The sequence below is a fragment of the Oryzias melastigma genome, linkage group LG4 (genome assembly GCF_002922805.2).
Source record: "Oryzias melastigma strain HK-1 linkage group LG4, ASM292280v2, whole genome shotgun sequence".
In the NCBI taxonomy this organism is placed as follows: domain Eukaryota; kingdom Metazoa; phylum Chordata; class Actinopteri; order Beloniformes; family Adrianichthyidae; genus Oryzias; species Oryzias melastigma.
Genome location: NC_050515.1, coordinates 29534360 through 29555358, shown reverse-complemented (window position 1 = coordinate 29555358; position 20999 = coordinate 29534360). Strand labels below are relative to the sequence as shown.

The following is a 20999-nucleotide window of genomic DNA, read 5'->3' as shown; positions in this document are numbered from 1 at the left end:
GTTTAATTCAATTCATGCCAGGCCCAATAAAAAAAGCGTTCCTTTAATTTTGGTGAGCAGTGTATTTAAAGACTTGTTGCTAATCTACTTAAATTTTTGAAATTTGAAGACTTTCTCATTCATTTTCTATGGAGCATATTTTGCTCAATATTTCAAAAACTATCAAGTTTATAAATACCATAAATACAAGCAGTAATGTCCTGAACGAGCTGAATGTTTTGATACCAAAATTGCTGAAATCTCTGAAAGTGTGATTGAGTTTTTATGAGCCAAACAACGTACAGAAAGGAGCAGGAGAATCACCATAGTGTGAATGCTTACTAAGCAATCACACAATAAACCAGAATAAAAGAGAAAGTCATTTGGAAAATCTCTTATTGCAGCAGTGTTGAAAGTCAGAGCGGAACTGATCTGTGGCAGTTTTTAATCTGCAAACCCAGCTTTGCCATCCTCTGCTAGTTGTGGAAAGTTGTATTGTTCCCTTTCCCAAAAGCAGTAAGAGAAGGAAGCAAAGAGTTTAACAAAGCCAGAACTGGCACGAGGATATTGTTTGCAGAGCGGAATCCAGCCCAGTCTGAGTAAACAGCAGAACGGAGAGGTCAGACCACAGCTGGCACAGAGGATGAAGACCCACATGCTCAGGCTCTGATCATTTATTGTCCATCTGTGAGAAACTTTACCAGGTGATAAAACATAGTCAGGTCCAGTCATAAGCTGCTCTGAGGATAAAGCGCTCACTGGGAGAAACCAGCTTTCTATGCCTGAGAGTACCCAGGGAATCACACCTCCAACCCAAGCAACAGTACAGACGTTAATGAGGTCAGATTTGTTCCAAAAGTATTGTCTGTGTAAAAACTTCATAGTTGTAATAAGAGTCACTAAAAAGATTTTGTACTTGTCAAGAAACACTTCTCAGTACGTAAAAAAGCTTTGTAACTGTAGAAGAACTTGTCTGTAAACAGGCTTTGTGTGTGAAACAGCATGTGCACGTACGAGCACACGCAGACAAAACAGTGGAAGATCCCTGCAGCATCATAATTGATGTTTCATAATGAAAATGCAACAAAAAAAAACATTGTTGATCATTTTTTATTTAAGGAAATACTGATATCTTCGGTCATTTAGTCTCGTCTCATTTTTGTAGAGAACAAACTTTTATTCCTGACATGGATATCATGCATCTGATTGGCTGGCCCAAGCAGCGCACCGATTGGCTGACAGTGAAAGGCTGCTGATTGGTTGATTTATTGAGAAGTAAAAGAAACCTACATGAAACTGCTGTGTTATAAGTAATCAGATTACTCCATACTCCCACAGAAGGCAGTTCCCTGTGTTTGAACTACTGCATTGGTCCAGATTCTTTCAGTAAAGAACAGCTGATCAGAGTTCGGGCTGTGGATTAGTAACAAAGCTAAACCAGGATGGGTCTAAAATGCAGAGCCCAGCTCCGTGCTCAAGGGCACTTCAGCCATCATGAATGGTCACCATGTAGCCAGTTTCTAAAAAAAACAAAAAGATTTTTGATGATGAAACAAACTGAGAACCAAAAGCCTGTTTCCAGTTTGGATTTTATCAAATGAAATGATAAAAGTCATCTCTAATTACTTACATTATATAAAAGAACCCATATTTTTAGGAAAATATATCCCCTATGTGTAATAGAAGTGCTTTGAATTGTGTTTTAGCTTGAACACAGTCATAATAAACAACTTCGAGCCAGATATGGCCTGCTAGCGCACTGCAGGGAAGCTCGTTAAAAGCTTGGAAAGAGCTTTACTCGCCAGTCCAGCAGGTGAACATTTGCATCAATAATCCTGAGGTTCTAGATATGATGACGTTTTGTACGTTTGGGCTTTGAGCCTCTTCCAGCACCATCCAGCCCTGAGCGTACCTTTGACCGTTTTCACAAAGACTTCCTTTTCCTTGGTGGGGTCCTTTTCATCCAGCAGCACGCCGTGGAAGATGCGTCCAAATGTGCCTGTCAGAGACAAAGAGCAGCTCTTTATGTGTGGAAAGGGCAGCGGTGGAGGAGCCAGAGGCCTCTCTCTCACAGACTCAAACGTCCCCTTCATCACAGAGGAGGACAGCCTTCTACACTGAACACTTTGTCTCAGCCGGGTTTGGACCCCTAAGACACATCGGCCGACTTCTCGTCACTAAGAGATGGGGATGGGATTTCATGGTCTGCTTCCTCGCCGTTTGCTTCAGGACCTTTCTGAGGTTGAATGCATTTCACAACGTAAACCGTCCACATCAAAAACCATGGAGAAAAATCCAGGCCTGGAGGTGAAGTCGGTTTTGTGCCTGCACGGGAACAGAGAACAACAACAGTATCTGCCTCCTGTTCAGGCCTGTCTGGACCTGCCTGCTGCCAAAAACACAAGCTCATTACGAGTCCAGGACTCTGAGGGGGAGGAGCTCTCTGCAAGCCACTCCTCCTCTCACACTCAGAACAGCATTAGTGCTGCAGTTTAGACGTGTTCTTCGAAGACAGACGTGGAGTAAAGTGCAGATTAATCTGGAACTCCTTCCATGATCAAATCACACACAGGTAAAGGGTTGATGGAAACAAACCCACCTGTTAAACCACAAGTGCCTCCATCAGTTCAGTCAGAATTCTACTCTGATACTGGCTCAACAAGAAGAGTCTGTCTGGTGTCTCTGCAGGAAAACCAAACGTCTTCTGGTTTTACTACAGCTTCTGACAGAACCCCCCGACCCGCTCAGCATCCTCAGCTTCTGACAGAACCCCCAGACCCACTCAGCATCCTCAGCTTCTGACAGAACCCCCAGACCCGCTCAGCATTCTCAGCTTCTGACAGAACCCCCAGACCCGCTCAGCATCCTCAGCACTGACAGAATCCCCAGACCCGCTCAGCATCCTCAGCACTGACAGAACCCCCAGACCCACTCAGCATCCTCAGCACTGACAGAACCCCCAGACCCGCTCAGCATCCTCAGCACTGACAGAATCCCCAGACCCGCTCAGCATCCTCAGCTTCTGACAGAACCCCCAGACCCGCTCAGCATCCTCAGCACTGGAGCAGGGATTGTGTTGGGACCAAAGCTACTGTCCAATCATGACGAATTGAAAGGATTTTTAAAAACAGATATTTCTAATATTTTCATTACATGTTGGTGTACGTTTTAGATAAAATTCACAAAAAAGCAGATAGTTCATAAAGACAACATTTGACACAAAAAAGCACCAATTGTTACTGCTGTCGTCCATAGAGTCAATCTCCAATAAAAATGCTGTTTTTGGTGTTTTTTACATGATATTGCAGCAATTTTCTCATAATAGAGAACATATTTAAAGCTCAAATTTCTGTTTCTGGGTGTTCAGCGCCCAGTTTGCAGGCCTCAGTTCTTTAATTGGATTTTATCTTATAGACCCTTTTCAAGGTGACGTCAGACAAAATGGCAACAGGGCTGAAAATGTGAATAGTGACTTAAATTGTTCAGGTTTAGAATGACAAAACTGACAGCTGAACGATGTTTAACACAGTTTTACATCAATAATAAAACGTAATCTCACCAATTTTAACAGAAATATGTACAATATATATTTTATAAATATCCTGCTGAACTGTATTTTCATTTCCCGTCTCAGGTTGTTCACAAATCTAAATGCAAATATGAATAATCCTTCAATATTTGAGGTTTTATTGAAACTATCAACCTTTCATTTGAGCAGATTTTATTCTAACAGGTTCTATTTTGCTTGATGTTATTTACACGTGTTTGAAGTGCGATCAGCACAAAAACTGATGGAAATTCATGTAAAAGGAGCAGCTAAGATACACATTTCTGCATGTTGGCCGCATGTTTTAACTGCACCGAAGGATAAATGTAATTGTAATAACAGGTATTTGTTTTTTTGTGTATTTTGTTGTATTTTAAGGAGTAAATAGAAATGCTTTCAATAGGAATATTTTTTTGATGGTTACAAATGATTTTTCTCTTCGTTTCCCTTTATTATTCTGCAGGATCAGACACGGTTATGATCAACAGCAGGAGCTCCGTCAGAAAATAACACAACAGTTATTAGTTTTTCTTTATTGTCTGACTTTATCTCTGTTTTTAGTGATTTTGTGAACATAGCTTGGGGCTGTGAGCGGGAGAGTGTAGTAAAAGGAATACTGGGGTATTGGTGTAGAGTTACTTCCGCACTAATGGTCCCGCCCACAATCCAAAGGTGAATTTCTGTTGAACTCTTACTGCTCTGCAGAAGCTGTGTCTTAAAAATAAAATAATAAATACATATTAATTCTTTGATTTATTGTAATTTTTTTTAATTGTTGACAGGATAATTCCAGTAGATAGTGAAGGAGAAAAGTGTCTCAAAGAGCTCAAAGAGACGATTTTCTCTGTCACCATCTACTGGAATTATCCTGTTAACGGTTGAAAAGTTCTAGACTTTGAGTTCCAGCGTCACCGGTGAGTGGAGAAGAGGATAAGGTGAAGATGGGAGCCAGATACCTTCATGTAAGACGTCTTTCAGCGTGACTCTCTCCCTCGACAGAGCAATGTCTTTCACTTTAGCCTTGGCCTCCATGAGAGTCACACTTCTCAGGTCGTTCTTCTCTATCCGCAGAGACGGGTAGCCTGCGAGGGAAGAGAAGCATGGTTGACACCAATTATCTACGTCAGCTACACCTCAATCTTAGACAAACCGGTCCGTGTGTCTGTTAACCTGCACCAGCGGCTGTTTACATAGTTAAACAATAATGTTCTCTGAAGGACAAACCCTTCATATAGACATAGAAAGACAACGATGACGTGCTACAGACGTCTGCAGCGACGAGAAACATGAAAACAGGAGACTGAACTTCATTCTTTCAATGACAGACATTCACCGACTCAACGACAGTTAAATCTTTAAAGAAGACTACATTTACTGCATAAATCAAAGTCATTGCAAATATAAGCTAAGTCAGTCGGTATGGTGCATATAATAGTTGATAGAGATCCAAAGCATAAAGATTGGGGAAAAAAACAGAAAAAGTTTCAGCATCCGTGAACCCATTCAGAGATACATTCACTGTCTGCAGGAGCTGAACAGCCTCTGTCTGTCAGTGAACCTGACCCCGTAACGCCCGCTGTCACAAGTATGTGACGAGCCTCTTTTGCTCCAAAATTACCTAAATGTAGCATCTACGTTAAGCAAAAACAGAAGAGATTTTTTTTTCATAGCTGGAAATAAATTCAGGGGTTAAGAATGGTCGGAATTTTTCTTGTTGGAATGACTCAGATAACTCAGAAAACATCCGGGGAGCTTTCCCTGTTCTTCTGCCAGACCAGGAGACTGCAACCTTCAACACTTAAAGGTCCATTCAAGTTGATTTCTCACCAACAAAAACCCAGCAGGATCCACAAAGTCTTCACTCACCCTTTGGGAAAATAGGATCCTGATTTATAATTATGTTTTTACTGCTGACTGTTGTGTTTTTTTAGGATAAATAAAACAAAAACATGAAGAGAAAATAGCTTTTTTTTTTTATCTGAAATAGTTTATAAGTTTATGACAGAGCTTTGCGTGACTTCCTTTCAAAATAAAAAACATCCTTCACCATAGGAACATGTCAATGCAGCAAATGCAGTAGGAAGTGTCAAGTCATCAATGACTAAAAAATAAATGTTTACATGACTGTTCCTGGAGCATTTCAGCCACAAATTCATAAATATAATCAACAAAAACGAAATCAGAGGTAATGAAGTGATCTCTACATCTATTAAAACCACGAGGAACACTTTAAATCCTTAAATTTGATCAAAAATAGAAGATCTGCTTTATAATCCAATAGATTACAACTTAATGTAGCTTTAATTCTGGTTGTTCTTACTGACAATGAATGAATTTTCTGCCAAAATGAAGTCCAACTGTGTCAGTATGATGTTGATAATCTACTAAGTATTGATGGAGAATTACAGCTACTGTTGTTAGGATCCTCAATGAATGATTCAGACCGTCATTCAACAGTTTGTCAATGAGTTTAAGAAAGTTCATTTCCTTTTTTTAACTTTGCTACTTAGTAACTACTCAGTCTTGTGGTTAGTTGCTGGACTAACCACAGGACTGCAGGCAGCAGCAGAACAAGAACCCCACATGAACACTCTGTATAAAGCAAACCCAACCTTTCTGCTCTTCAAACAAACAGTTATGTCAAAGTAAAACTGAAAGCATTTGTGGAAAGAAAGTTGGAAGTGTATTAATACACAGTTAAAAATCCTGTGTGTGAATAGCATTATGACGAAGGAAACGTGCAGAAAAAACCAGAGCTGTTCAGATCTCCTGAGGTCACCAGCGTTCAGGAGAAAACTACCGAATCAAGATCACTGCTAACCTACAAGGATTACTATTGCTCTTTTAGAAACACCAACTGTTTTGGGTTTTGGTTTTTCTGACTGTGACAGCCTGTGGATAAGACTGTGATTCTGGAAGACAGATGTTCACAACAACCAACATGAAGTCTGTCATCTCCACATGTCCACGCTCAGATTTAAAGCTTATTGAAGAGCGCTAAAGAGCAGCATTAAAGGTTCAATCTCAACATTTTGATTTGATGTTTTCTTCATCACTGAGGGGACTCTAACATTTCTAGTGGTAGGAGGACGTCTGTTTGTCTCAGTCCACATCACAATGAAGCAGCGTGGGATTGTATTATGAGTCAATTTTCTTACATGACAATCAAAGTTTCTACTGAAATGACAGAATGGTCATGTCATCTAAAAGAACTTGAACATTTACAGGAAACGCAGCCAGCAGGACACTACGCAGAGGAGGCTGCATGCAAAGCCTCTATTACGGAACTTGTATTACACAACCTGTCTTTGTACACACTGTCATTAGGTGACGACTTAAAAAACAGGAGTGTGCATAAATCCCCTCTGAGTGTTTTCCGGACTGTCACACATGAAGAAAACGCAGAAGCTCCAAGTGTCAACACCGTCTGTGAGCATGCAGCGTTTCAGTCAGCACTAATATGTTCATCCAGCTCCCAGGCGCTGCATAAACAATGTATAACATACCTTCCATTACACAGAGGATAAATAGCTACAGAGACGCACTAACAGCTCACAGCAGAGCTGGACCATGAGGGGTAACAAGCCTTCAAAAACAGCTTTCTTCCTCTGAGCCTCCTGCCACACCATGGCCTTTAGTCACATGTTAGATCCAACAAGAACCTGAACCTTCAACTGACTGCATTTAGGTGAAAAGTAATCAAAGGTTCAAACCTTCACTTTTCTGCTGCAGGTAAACATGCAGGCAGGACTGAGGTGTCCCTGCTGCCCCCTGGTGTTCAAACTACCATCTACAAATGAGAGGACGCCGAGAGGGCAGGAAGTGAACCAGCATTGACGTCCTTCCTGCAGCAGACTCGCTCACAGAACGACTATTGAACAACCATCTCCTCCCAGTCTTAATGTGTCAAAGTGATGACTGTTCCTCAGGACATCAGGAAATATTACTACAAATAAATAAAACATTTCTTTTTTTTAGAACCACAAAATCTTTAATAAGGACGTGCAGATTCTTCATGAATCGGTAAAAAATGATTCAAACTTGTCCAAATGTTCATCGATACAGAAATTAAAAAATAAAAAGGGGTTGTCTTGAAATGTGAAGTAGATGATTTTTCTTCATGCAGGCTCGCTGCGAGTGTGCACGCCTGCGAGTGTATGAGTGTCTGCGGTCGCCTGCGAGTGTACGACTGTACGCAGCCGCCTGCAAGTGTGCGTGCCTCCAAATGTGTGAGTGTGTGCGGGCGCCTGCAAGGGTACGTGGGCGCGCCTGCGAGTGTGTGTGGGCGCCTATGAGCGTGCCCAGGCGCCTCTGAGAGTGTGCGTGCCTGAGAGTGCACTCGGGCGCCTGTGAGAGTGCATGCACGTGAGTGCAAAAGGATTTGTGATCATTTCAGTATTCTGTATAATAGTGTATTTGTATTGAATCATTTCTGTTAGTAGGAAAACAGACAGTTTGATGTAAGGGGCGAAAAGAAAACATACTTGGCCTCAAAATACCAAATACCCATTGAGGTGAGAAAAAAAGAAAAAAAAAAATCAAATTCATGATTTTGGTATTTTTCTGATGAATAAAGTGTGGCTTTGCAGTTCTCTCTGAGTTTTGCTCATAAAGAAACTCTTTTCGTGTTAAAGGTTGCAGACTCCTGGTTGAAACCCTTCAAAGAGAAGAAGCAGCTAAGAAGTGCTGGACTAAAGCTCCAGAGGGTTTGGGGAGTTCCTCACTGCTTTGGTGCAGACACAGAACGGCATGAGACTCTTTATAAAGAAAGGAAAAAACAATATCCAAAACATATATTACTGACTGCCATCAATGCAAAAATTCAGGATTTACATAAACAGAAAGGGGAACAGCTTAGAATGAGATCTGTTATTAGAGCGCCGAGTCTGTGGACCCCACGGATCACACCAGAGGAGGTTAGTGAGGCAGAAGAGCTGCTCAAACACCAGAGAAGACACTTCATACATACAGACACATAAACAACAAACTGTGTTTTCTGTCCTCTTTCACCAAACTTACTTCTGTTTTCATGAGGGGGGGCACCAGGGCTTTGGAAGGAGGAGGCAGCAAGCTGGAGTATGGGTGCAGAACCAGGGTCTGACGACAGGAGGGAGGGAGGGAGGGGCAGGGGGGGGACAAACAAGCCGATTAATGCAACATGACCTGAGAGAATGAATGGATGCTTTTTTATTGATCCAAACATCCATTAATCCAGGCATGCTTCTGAAGCTTAAAAAATACAGGTAAGACAAAGAAACATTGAACATCTGCTCAAAAATGGAGGGAGTTTCTCTGTAACCACTAGAGGGCGGTACAGGACAAAAAAACTGACGGATGGACAAATAAGAGGAAAACAAGCCATGTGGTTTTACATTAGGCTTCTAAATGACAGCCTGACAGGTATCATATACCACATAAAACTAAAAGAACTGATCAAAGAACATTTACAAAATTAATAGCAACTAAGTGATTTTACTGTGCAAGCTCCTGCAAGTGTGGAGGAACTGTTTTCATGAGAAAAACTCATTGAAAAGTGGAAAAGCTCAACAGAGGACGTCAAAATTACACTTTGAAGTAATGGGCTGACAGTTTGTTAAAATAAAACTATTCAAGAATAACATCAATATATGAATCTATTTATGATATATACTGAAGAAAGTCCAATTCCATAAACAACTCTTGCATGTCATTAAACAAAACAGTGGTTCAGACAGTTATAGAAGTTCATCGGAAAAAAAGGACATGTGAAAACAAAATGAAATAAAAAATAAAAACTCCAAGTTGAATCCAGGATCAAGTTCAAAATCCTCCTGTTAACCTATAAGGCTCTGAATGGTGTGGCCCCATCCTATATTAGAGATCTCATAGTTCCTTACCAACCAGTCAGAACACTTCGTTCACAAAATGCTGGACTGCTTGTAGTTCCTAGAATTTCTAAAAGTACAGTTGGAGGTAGAACCTTCAGCCATCAAGCCCCTGTTCTATGGAATAAGCTCCCAGCTCATGTCAGAGAGGCCAGCACAGTTTCTACCTTCAAAACTAGCCTTAAAACATTCCTCTTTGGACAGGCGTTCTGCCAGGCTAGCTAGTAATCAGAGAATATTCCCTCTCCTGTGTCCTTGTGCGGCTAGATTAATAAACTAATATTTATGCGTTTAAATATAAATTTAGATTTTCTCACTCTCCTCTGGGGAGCAGGAGAGATTTCAGATCCCCGGTGGATCGCCCACGCTCCCACTCTTGGCCGTGGACCACGCCCCCGACACCATCCTGCATCTCTGAGTGAGAGTGATTCCTGCTGGGTCGTCTGTCCTCCTGCTCCTGGTCGTGGACTGCATCTTAATCTTGATTATGGCCTCAATCATCACTCATCCCTCAGCTCTATCTGAATGAACTCTTAGATACATAGTTGTAGAAGCTAATCTTTCTTTAACCGTTCTGGTATCGCCTGTCCGTCCTGGGATAGGATCTCTCCCTCATGTGGGAATCCCTAAGGTTTCTTCTTTTTTCCTGACTCAGGTTTTTTTAGGAGTTTTTCCTTACCGGGAGGGAGGGTCTAAGGCAGGGATAACCAGTTTATTTAGTCTGTTTAGTTTTTAGAAATTGTTGATATTTTATGACTAATTTTCTGCATCTGTAAAATTACCTGCATGAAGCCCAATGAGGAAAATTTTCTTTGTGATTTTGGGCTATAGAAATAAAATTGAATTGAGTTGAATTGAAAAACAAAGAGAGCTTTTCTAAGACTAATGCAGGGGTCTGTAACTTGAGGCTCGGGAGCCGAATGCAGCTCTTTAGCCTTAAAGAAAAATGCAACAATTTGTATAAATGGGTTTATTTGTTAAATGTTAACATTTTCAAGTGAGGTGATCCTATGCTAGGCTCACACTGGACGCAGAAGCACTGCAAAGCACCGTGGAATGGAGGCTGCTTCCATTCAGCGCCGTTGTTGTTAACCTACAGTATGGTCCACACCAGGTGTGCAGAGCGCTTTGGTCATTTTGGGATCTGGTCTATTTTGAGAACAAGCGATCTGTGTCAATTCTGGCAGGAAGTTACATCAAGATACATGAGAAAATCCAGTTTATTTTCTAAATATAACCAATTTTTCACAATAAAACACAGCGATGGACAAAAGTGATCATGTTTTTGTATCTAAACGGACTGTAGAGATGAAAATAAACACACAATCACAACACACACTTCTCTCTGTGTGTCTCAACAACAGATAAATAAAGAAGTGTCGGTCTACTAACTACTTGCTTCTTCTTAGCAGAAACATGGGGTCATATTTTTAGGTTATTAACTTAACCATGATGGTAAAAACAAATAAAAGCTCTAGCAGAAGAGCCTGTTGACCGTTGCACAAAAAATGCGTGTTTGGTGTGAATTGCAGGAGAGAGCGGATGCTGCACACACTCTCACCCTCAGCTCTGTGCACTTCTGTGTCCAGTGTGAATCTAGCGTTAAATTTGTAAAGTACCATTTTTTGTACTACATCAAGAAGCCTTGTGTGCTTTACCACTCCTCCAAAAAGCACAAAGATAATATTAAAAGTCACTTTTTTTGGTCATTAGAATAAATGCAAAGCTCATTCTGATCTGCTGCACAACAGTTTAATTGCTATTACGCAACAAAGTTTTTAATGTATAGGATTACATTACACTATTATAGTACTTTCTTTTTTATTTATTTCCAAACGACTGTCATGTTCATATTTGATAGTATGAGGATGAAGACACACCTAAATCCTAATAGAAAACATATATATATATATATATTTGCATTTTTAACTGAAGTAAATCTGACGCAGCTGAAGGATTTAATTTGATCTTTTATTTTGAAAAGAGCAGGTATGTAGTGTTGTCAAAACAAAAAGTAAACTGAAACAGAAAAACATACTTCAGTTATTGTATATTTAAATGCAACATTTTATAAATGAATGTCTTAATGTATTTTTTGCAAACGGTGAAGTGGAATTTCTTGGTGGGTTTTGGTCAGCATGAAATGACCCAAATGGCTATTTTAGTGTTTAAGGTTGCAGACTCCTGGTCTGGTTTCCTACAGACCAGAACCTCAACAACAGCCACAAAGTCTCACTTTATCGTTAAAAAATGCACAATATTTATGCTTTTTTGGCAATTAAATTTATAAATGTGACTTAAATGTTACAAGAATTAAATTACAACAGCGTCAATATGTTTATATTTATAACAATTGTAACTTCTTTTACTTTTGACAGCAGCACACACTCCTTTCAAAGTAAAACCCACCCTGAGTCAAAAAAGCTCCTCTTGCTGCAGCAGCCTTACTATATTACAAGACAGTCAAACGTGATGTTTTTATCATTAGGGTTTTGGCGTGTCATCATCATTTCTTTCTCTTTTACTCTGAGACATAAACAACATTTTACTAGAATCAATTTATTTAAAAGAAACTCAAAACATTTAAGATAAGCTGAGCTTTTATTGTCATTCTCTAGATGTTAGGCACAAAACACTTCACTCTAAATCCTTTTCAGTCACTTCAAACTACATTTGTTCAAAATTTTAACCACTTTGGTGTAATTTACCAAAATAAAACATCGTTTGGAGACATTTATTTTACCAACTATAAATTAAAAACACAAATTTAAAGAACGTTTCTACAGAATTTCTAACAGTAAATTAACTGCTTTTGCTTACTTGTTTGAAATGTTAAAAATCTAAACAGAAATGAGAAAACTTAAATAACTAATCTATGATGTATTTGATTGTTAGTATTTTTGTTAAAGCCAAGGAGCCACAATGGAGTAGAGCCTCATCGAGTCGTTTTTCTCCTTCAGAATCTACTGGAATTATGTTAACGGTTGAAAAGTTACAGCTTACTAAAGATTTGGCGTTTAACGCCTCAGGTGTTAAAGGGTTGAGAAGGCAAAGTTTAGTACTGGTGGAAACAGAGCATCGCTGCATGAGTCTGCTGACACTCATGTAGATAATCAGGTTCTTCACAGCCTCCTATTGCATTAGGAAAGGCATCCAGTTAAATCCAGTCACACTCAATGAATCCAGTGGGAGTTTATTTTCCAAAGAAGAGCTTCAGGAGTTCAACAAATAAAGAGAAATGTCTTACTGGAGACCGGCGCTGCGTTGTTTGGCGTGTCGGCCCTCAGGTACTGGGTGGTCTGGGTGGACGGCTGCGACAGGCCCTGCGAGCTTCCACTGTCACTCACACTGACAGACACACAGTGGAAATACCTTCCATCATGCATCACTTCAGTTATGTAAACACACTTTATCCAGGTTCTTTGCTGCTGTCTGCTGGAACAACAGTCAGTCTGAAGACGTCTGAAGAACTGCTGCTACGTCTGTCTAAGACACACCGGCACTCATGCTACAAACAACCAGAGAGAATCATCCACACACAACCACTCATCTCTGTTTGAGTTTACATATACAGTAACGAAGTACAACATGTGTTACATGTCCATCAAGATACACACTGTTAGGGCATAAAGTTTGATCTATCCATCAAATACTCCAAAAATCATTAGGGCTGCCACGATCACTCAAGTAGTCGTCGGCTATTGAATCGACTAATCAACTATTAAATTAGTGGTCAAATATCGAAACAGTCGATTAGTTGTCAACTATTGAAATGGGGGATTAGTCGATAAGTGGTCGACTTTTGAAATAGCGGATAACTAATCAGCTATTGAATCCACTATTAAATTAGTCGCCGTCTAATTGGTTATTTCAATAGTCGAGTAGACGGCGACTATTGAAATAATCGATTAGACGATAAGTCATCCACCATTGAAATAGTCGACGACTAATCAGCTATTGAATCGACTAACCGACTATTAAATTAGTTGATAATGATTAGTTGTTGATTATTTCAAATTCATTTACTTTTTCTAATTTTCGGGTCAATTACCGGTAGTTGTTTTTTTTTTTTCAATTTTAATTAAAAACTACGGTGCACGCTTTCTAATATTGTGTCTGCCTTTGTCTTTGACACACATGTGGAGTCGTGCTAATCCGGGTCAGTGGTGATGTCACACGGAGTTATAGGAAGGCTTAGCTACCATAACAACACGCAAACAGAGCTTGGGAAAAGTGGGAAAGTGGGAAAAACATGAAAGTCAAAGAAATGAGTGTCTGGTGTGATATCTGCCTGGCAGGACTTGTGTTCCACAGCAGCACTACGGTGATGCATGAACACCTGAAGAGGAAGCACGCTGTGACTGAGTATGATAACGATGACGAGATCATTGTCTAGGTAAGCTAAGCTAACATTAGCGTACACACAGAGCAAAAAGCTAATGATGGTTAAGATGTGTGCTTTACATCCAGTTTACGCATGACTCTATTAGTCGACTATCATAAAAATAATTGAGGATTAGCCCACTATTAAACTAATTGGTTGTGGCAGCACTAATAATCATCAGGGCTGCAGCTAATTCCTGTTTCTGCCCTTTAGCTTTGTCTGAAAACATCTATTTCACAAAAGTTTGAAAGATGCAGGAGAAAAGTTCACCAGTTGAGAGTTAAAGTTTTCAAATAAAACTTTGGAAATGAACCAGGTCCAACAAAAAGCTGTAAAACAGTCTTTTGTTGGACCTGGTTTGTTTCTAGTATTTGCTTTTGGACTCAAGATGCAAGATCCAGTTAGAAAATCACAGTCCAGAGGACATCCTCTCATCACTAGCTGCATTTACATGTGCAAAATGTGTTTGATCGGATCAAAGATCAGATTAGAATAGAACTGTGTTCATGGGCCTGAAAAACTTTATCCAATTGTTTCCATGTGCCACACGTTTGATTGGAATAAATCATTTTGAGATGCGCAGAACTGTCTAAAATGCTGGAAACAGACGTAGAAGAAGAGATGGCGAGTTCTGTTGTAAACAAACAAAAGATGCTGTACAGAGTGAGATGATTTTCTGAGCGCGTTTTCAATAATATTAATAATATTTTTAAGTGACTATGACTCATAATTTTCTACAACTGTGCAGCAATCTGCATCTTGGCTGCATGTAAATATGTGGGAATAACATGAGTCTTTATTTAGTCTGGACCTGACTGCAAACATGAATTCACCTGATTTTTAGCACAGTTTCTCAGGACTGTTCAGAGCGCGGAGCAACATTTACCCATTTAAATCCACCTCGCCCCATATCCTGAAGCTGCTCTGAGAAACAGTTCTCCCGGAGACACGCTTTTCCTGAGTCCTGCAGAGCAGCCGGATGGATTGCGATCCGAAGCTCACATCAAAGATACGAGTCCGGCTGCTCTGCTCAGAGAAACGGTGAAGAATCGCGGAGAACAGCCGATCGGTTCTGTTCACGCTCCAAAGAACACTCTGGAGCGTCGTACACTCTGGATGAGGTCAAATCCAGCGCAGTAATGACACACGATCAGAATAGATTGTTTACATCCACCACGATCGGATCAACAATCACTATAATCCACCTATCTCCATCAGAAGGAAATTTGGATCTGGATGAGTCCTATTGGTATTAAAGTTGAAAGTTATAAAGGTATTATTCTAGCTTTGTGGACTATTTTACCATTTATTAACGTTTTTTAGGCTATTTTGGAGTTTAGCTAATAGTTCAGCTGCATGCTAGCTATTTTGGCTAACTTAGGCTTTTTTCAGTTTTTTTACACTAATTTGGCATTTAAGTAATATTTTAGATGGCTATCAGCTTCAGTGTTTTCAGCTTACAGCATTCACACTAGCATTATCACAGGTAATGCTGTATATCTAGTTTTCAGTTAGTTTGAAGATAATGATGGTTAAAATATGTGCTTTACATCCAGTTTGAGCATGAAAAAATAATCTGTGATTAGTCAACTATCAAAATAATCGTTTGTGGCACTGCTAGAGTATTCTGAATGGCATGTTTACGTGACACATTTTTATTCAGATCAGGAGTTTATTCTGATTACTTGTGTCCATGTAAACACAGCTACTGTTTAAAAATGTCCTTTGAATTTATCAAGTAAAGTTCCAGCTTCAAAATCTTGTTTGGTGCTTTTTTCCACATGGATTCCATCTTACAGCAGTCAGTCAGTTAAATCGTACAGAGCTGCAGCTCATGACCACATGTTAGCAACGATGTTCTAACATCACAGTAGCTGAACAGTATTAATTAGATGATGAATTGTGGTTGCCCTGACCACTGTGTCGGTGTGATGTTTGATCCACAGAGAAACAACACAAACTGCAGCTTTATACTTCAATGGAAAGCTGGGTGGAAGAAAACAAGCTAACCTGTCCTCCATCTCCACTCGCTTCATGCTGTGCAGGTGAAGGATGGCCAGGATGATGGCCACCAGGAAGATGACAATGCAGCAGACACTAACACTTATGTAAAACACCTGGGTGGAGGTGGTGGGCGGGGCAACACCCTTTACTGAGGAAAGAAAACATGAAGTGACAATCATTCAAAGCTTCTGCACAGATACTGTTATCCTGCAAGAGCTTTTCAAGTCCTGTCATTGCAGGAGAGTAACAAAGACCAATGAAGTCAGTCAATGAGATACAGACAGGAGAAGAAGTGTGTGGGAGGGACACTGAAATGCACCCAGAGGCTCCTTTCAGAGTTAATGGAGGTGGCTGAGCTCAGGATCCAATGTCTGAGCTTTTCTCATCCGCCTCTCTAAAAGCCCCGTAGGGCCTCAGCATCCCCTTCCTAGCCCTGCACAATGGAGAGCAGCCCACTAATGGCTGGAGCAGTAGACTCACAAAGGGTTTGCTAAACCCCTCAAGACCAGAACAAGAACTCGAAGGAGTGGGGGCTGACAGAGTGCTCTCCAACAGGAACCAGAAAATCTCTGACTGAGTTTTACTGAGTCTGAGAAGTCCCCTGTAAAAGCTGAATAGCAAGTGAGCTTTCAGATGCTGTTCAGCCTAGACGTTAACTACTGTGGGACTGAAGCCTGAGGCTGCCAGCAGATACATGTAGCAGAGGGAAGCATGTGTAGAAGTGGAGGATGGATGACTTACTGTCAAATGGTGGAACGGTGTTGTTGTTGAGGGGAATGGGAACGCCGGGGTCCGAGCCTATTCCTGTCCCCGGATGACAAGGGGAGAAGGTCAAACCCAAAAGAAATTATAGTTAAGTTAATGTAAAAGCAGTTAACATTCACATGATGGAGGCAACAGTTTCACAAAGCTGAAAAAAGTGCTTTCAAACTTTTTACAACATGTTTGTCCTTTGAAAGACACCATAGGATGAACAATTCTGAACAAAAACACAATCAGAAACTTGTCCTGTGATTTAAATGTGTATGGAAATGTGATCCTCAGTCAAAAACAAAACCAGAACAAAATACAGCGAGGTGAGGAGCTCAGACGTCACCGTTTTACTGGGAACAGATTCTTTGAACATTCAGCAAGTGTGAAAGCTTTCATCCTGACGTTTGACTAACACCCCCATCAGGACAGGCAGAAGCAGAGCCCTTACTAGTGAAGGACCAGTCAGCACAAACAGAAGCATCAACACACTAGGACTTAAAGGCGCCATACCATGAAAAACAACTTTTATACTGTTCATTCCTCACTATAAAGAACTCAAGAGGTATTTTGATCTGTTCATGTATTTCTGAGCAATCCTCTAAAAACCAGCACTCTCAGTACCAGCCCCTCCCATACCCACGAAAACCAGCGGGTCCTCACGTGCTGATGTCACAGAGTGAGACTGCCCCTTTAAGGAAGAGTCTGCTCCACCCACAGGCTAACACAAACATTTTCTCCACAAAGCTAGCAGCTCAAGCTAGTGGTGATCAACTAGCTCCGCCCCTCTTCGGCTCGTGCACAGCAGATGCCAGCTGTCTGTGTTGTGAGTTTGTGCAGATGGCCAAGAAATTCTCATTCTGTGTTCAAACTTGGTGTGGTGGCACAGGAGCTTAGAGCCTGATGAGGAATCTGAATAACGTGTTGAGATGGATCGTAAATGTATCGGAGAATGGTGCAAGCAGACGGGGATATTGGGAAGGCAGCAGGAGAAAGGGAGCAGACCATGTCCTGGTGGAGAGAAGGAGTAGAACTGGGGTCACCAACGTGGTGCCCGGTAGCCCTCAAGGACCCTACAAGGTGCCCTCAGGTCTCTTCTAAAATTATCACAATTCACTTGTGATAATGCGTCTAAAATGTAACAATTACTGAGATTAATAAAGTGATGAATATTGTTATTTGCTTCTAAGCTTGTAGTCATTGTTGATAATTATGGTGAGAAATCAGTGTCTTCACAAAGGGGAGAAACATTATTCATTATTAATAATGTATAGCTAACTATAACTAAGCAAAATGCGTTTGTATGACTCAGTACCAATAAAGTAGCCCTCACTTTCAAAAAGGTTGGTGACCCCTGGAGTATACTATGTCCTGGTGGAGAAAGCTAGCGACAAATTGAAAGAATTCCTTTAATCTAGGATTATTTAGCAATGGCAGAAAGATAAATGAATCTGTATGAAAGCAAAGAGGATTTTTAAAACAGATTATATGTCATCATTTCAATAAATCCTGAAATGTTCATCAGATTTCACCACAAAATGAACCCGTTAGACATCACCATTCTGTCTGTGACAAAGTTTGGGCATAAACGCCCGAGCTGCGCTGTATGTGCGCTGTATATTTAAAAAAATAATAATAAAAAATATCCCCCTTTTTCAAAGGGTGACACGCTGGCTCTAAAGATGATGTCATGAAGTGGGTGGAACCCTCAGGGAGTGAAAGGTGGAGCCTCAGAGATCAAGTCATTTTACTTCCAGGTATAAAAATAGTTCACAAAAATAACTCATATTTAATAAATAATTTGTTTTTTAGTGTTCCAAAGGTAATATTTGATCATTTACATAGATATAGTTTACTCTGAAAGGCTTAAGAAAATTGTGGTATGTCCCCTTTGAAGGGGCTTAAAGGAGCCCCGCATCTAAAGTAACAAACACCCGTTTGAGCTGGATTTTATTTTAGACAGGACACAGTTGGAAGATATACGTTATTCTGCATCTGAAATGAAAGTTTTTTTGCCGATTACCACTAGCTATGAGGAGAAGTTGAGTGTTGTGTTTGTCTGGGGGCGGAGCTGTCAGAGCATCGTGCTGATGTCAGCACGTTTCCACCCACTTGTTTTCATGGGTATGGGAGGGGCTGCTGCAGATAGTGCAGATTTTTAGAGGATTACCCTTAAATGCATGGATCAAAATGCTAACTTGGGGTTCTTTATAATGAGGAATGAACATTAAAATGCATTTAAAAACTCATAAAGTAGAATTTTCATGTAATGGCCCCTTTAAGAAAGCTGGATATCTTCTGGAAAAATCTTTGGACAGATGCCACTAAGTTCAGTATGTGATTGTAAACCCTGGTCAGAAGAAAAAATTGAACCAATCATGGAGCTGAGCATCATGGGTAAGTGCTCAGCCTGAAGTCATGCATACAAAGAATCTCTTCATGCAACTAATTTGACTCCGGCTTAAAATAAGACAGGAATTCATTTTTTCAATTATGGATGGAGAAAGAGCCTTTTGGATCCGTGTCATTATAGTCGGGATGAGTATTTGTCCTGAATGTTACTTGACCATTAATGTCTCTGAATGTATGCATTCATTTCAGTAAGGTAATGTACAGTGTTCCCTCGTTTATTGCGAGATATATTCTAAAAATAACTTCTGTAAAGATTACAGATGTTATAAGGTTGGAAAACTCCTCCTCACTAAGAACTTTATAATCTGTTCTCAGACAAACATGAACATTTTCACACTTTAAACTTTCAAAGTTCAAATCTTCATAGAAAAATAAATTCAGGATTACAGAATGAAAACAAAGATCTGATTGTGATCCAAGATTGATGTAAATATGGCAAACTGAACACATTCTGTACAGGAGACAGCACAGAGGAGATTGATTGCTGAGGTCAACAGCCAATCAGGATGCAAAAAAGGTGTGCGGTTTAAAAAAAAACAGATAGTATGCAAAATTACACTAAAAAATATGTCAAGATTCCAAAAAGTGAACAGTGATATAGTGAGGAAACACTGAACAGTTGGGAAAACTACAGTGAACTTTAGTATTTTGACTCTTTTCTTTTTTAATTACACAGTAGGGTGAAAAAGTAATTGCCAGTTACTATGCAGGTTGTCCCCCAAAAAGCTGAGTTTAGTCTGTAATGTTCATCATAGATACAGTTTAACTGTGACACTAAATATAACAAAAAAGAAACCAGGAAATCACATTGTATGATTTTTAAAGAGTTTTATGTCCCACAAACAAACAGGAATTCTGTTCCTCAGACCTGTTGCTTCTTCCTAAAGAAGCTTTTCTATCCTCCACTGGTTACCTGTATTATTATCACCTGTTGAAACTGCTTATCTGTATAAAAGACAAAACCTCAACAGTCAGACTGCAACTTCTCCACTGAGAACAAAGAGCTGTCGAAGGACACAAGGAACAAGAGTGTTCATGAACAAGCCTGGAATGAACCAATCTATAAAAGCAACCAGCTTGATGAGAAGTAGGGCTGCCACGATTAGATGACTAAATTTCAGCATCTTCAGCAATCAGCACTAGCATCTTCAGTGGCCAAGTTCATCTTACAGCATTCACACTAGCATGATCACAGGAAATGCTATATATCTAGTTTTTATGTAGTTTAAAGCTAATGATGGTTAAGATGTGTGCTTTACATCCAGTTTGCGCATGACCCGATTAGTCGACTAATTGTAAATAATAATTGGTGATTAATCGTTTGTGGCAGCACTAATGAGAAGAGATCAACTTTTGGAGCAATTATTAGAATAAAAAGTAAATACAACAAGCTCCACTTGGAACTTCATGAAAGATCTTACCTGGTAGAACAGATGATCTATAGAACAATAAGGAACCGGGCCAGAACTACACAGAGAAACTGGTCAATGGCTTGAAGAGAGCTGGGAGCACAGTAACAAAGGTTACTATAGCAACACACAAAGTCATCATAGATGACACGGATCCTCCAAAGGTCCTCCTGCTTAAAGCAACACAAGTCCAGGCACATCTAAAGTTCTCCAGAGACCATGATCTGAATGTTTGAAGGGGGGAGGATCAAGTGCTGCTTCCAAAGAACACCTTGAAGCATGGGTTGGAAACATCATGCTTTGGAAATGATCTTTCTACAAAGGGGACAGGACGACTGATCCGTGTGAAGGAAAAGATGAATGGACCCGTCTATGGTGAGATTTTGGGTAAAAACCTCCTTCCATCGGTGAGAACATTGAGGAAACACGGCTGGATCTTCTAGCATCAGAATGATCTCATACTCGTCGCCCAGGCAGCCAAGGAGTGGCTACGTAAAAACATTTCAAGGTTCAGGAGTGTTCAATCCAGTTTCTGGAACTCAATCCAAAAATGAATCAGTGGATGGGGATGAAAGTCTGTGCTGCCCAAAAACATCCCAGCTCTAGAGAAGATCGGCATGGAAGAATGGACCAAACTACCATCTACAATG

At 40.3% G+C, this 20999-nt stretch overlaps 1 protein-coding gene and 1 long non-coding RNA gene across 2 annotated transcripts in view; one reads left to right on the top strand and one right to left on the bottom strand.

The window, feature by feature from the left end:
- ryk (receptor like tyrosine kinase) overlaps positions 1–20999 on the bottom strand; it is a 63580-nt gene that overhangs the window by 19019 nt on the left and 23562 nt on the right. The window contains exons 5-10 of the mRNA XM_024259085.2: positions 16520–16582; positions 15785–15926; positions 12638–12738; positions 8546–8623; positions 4483–4608; positions 1892–1978 (exon numbers count right to left, since the gene is read on the bottom strand). Coding sequence (XP_024114853.1) covers positions 1892–1978; positions 4483–4608; positions 8546–8623; positions 12638–12738; positions 15785–15926; positions 16520–16582 — 597 coding nt within the window. The remainder of the gene's footprint in view (positions 1–1891; positions 1979–4482; positions 4609–8545; positions 8624–12637; positions 12739–15784; positions 15927–16519; positions 16583–20999) is intronic.
- Positions 683–8064, top strand: LOC118598713. The gene is made up of 2 exons (XR_004947815.1): positions 683–819; positions 7259–8064. It is a non-coding gene; the product is annotated as an uncharacterized LOC118598713 (long non-coding RNA).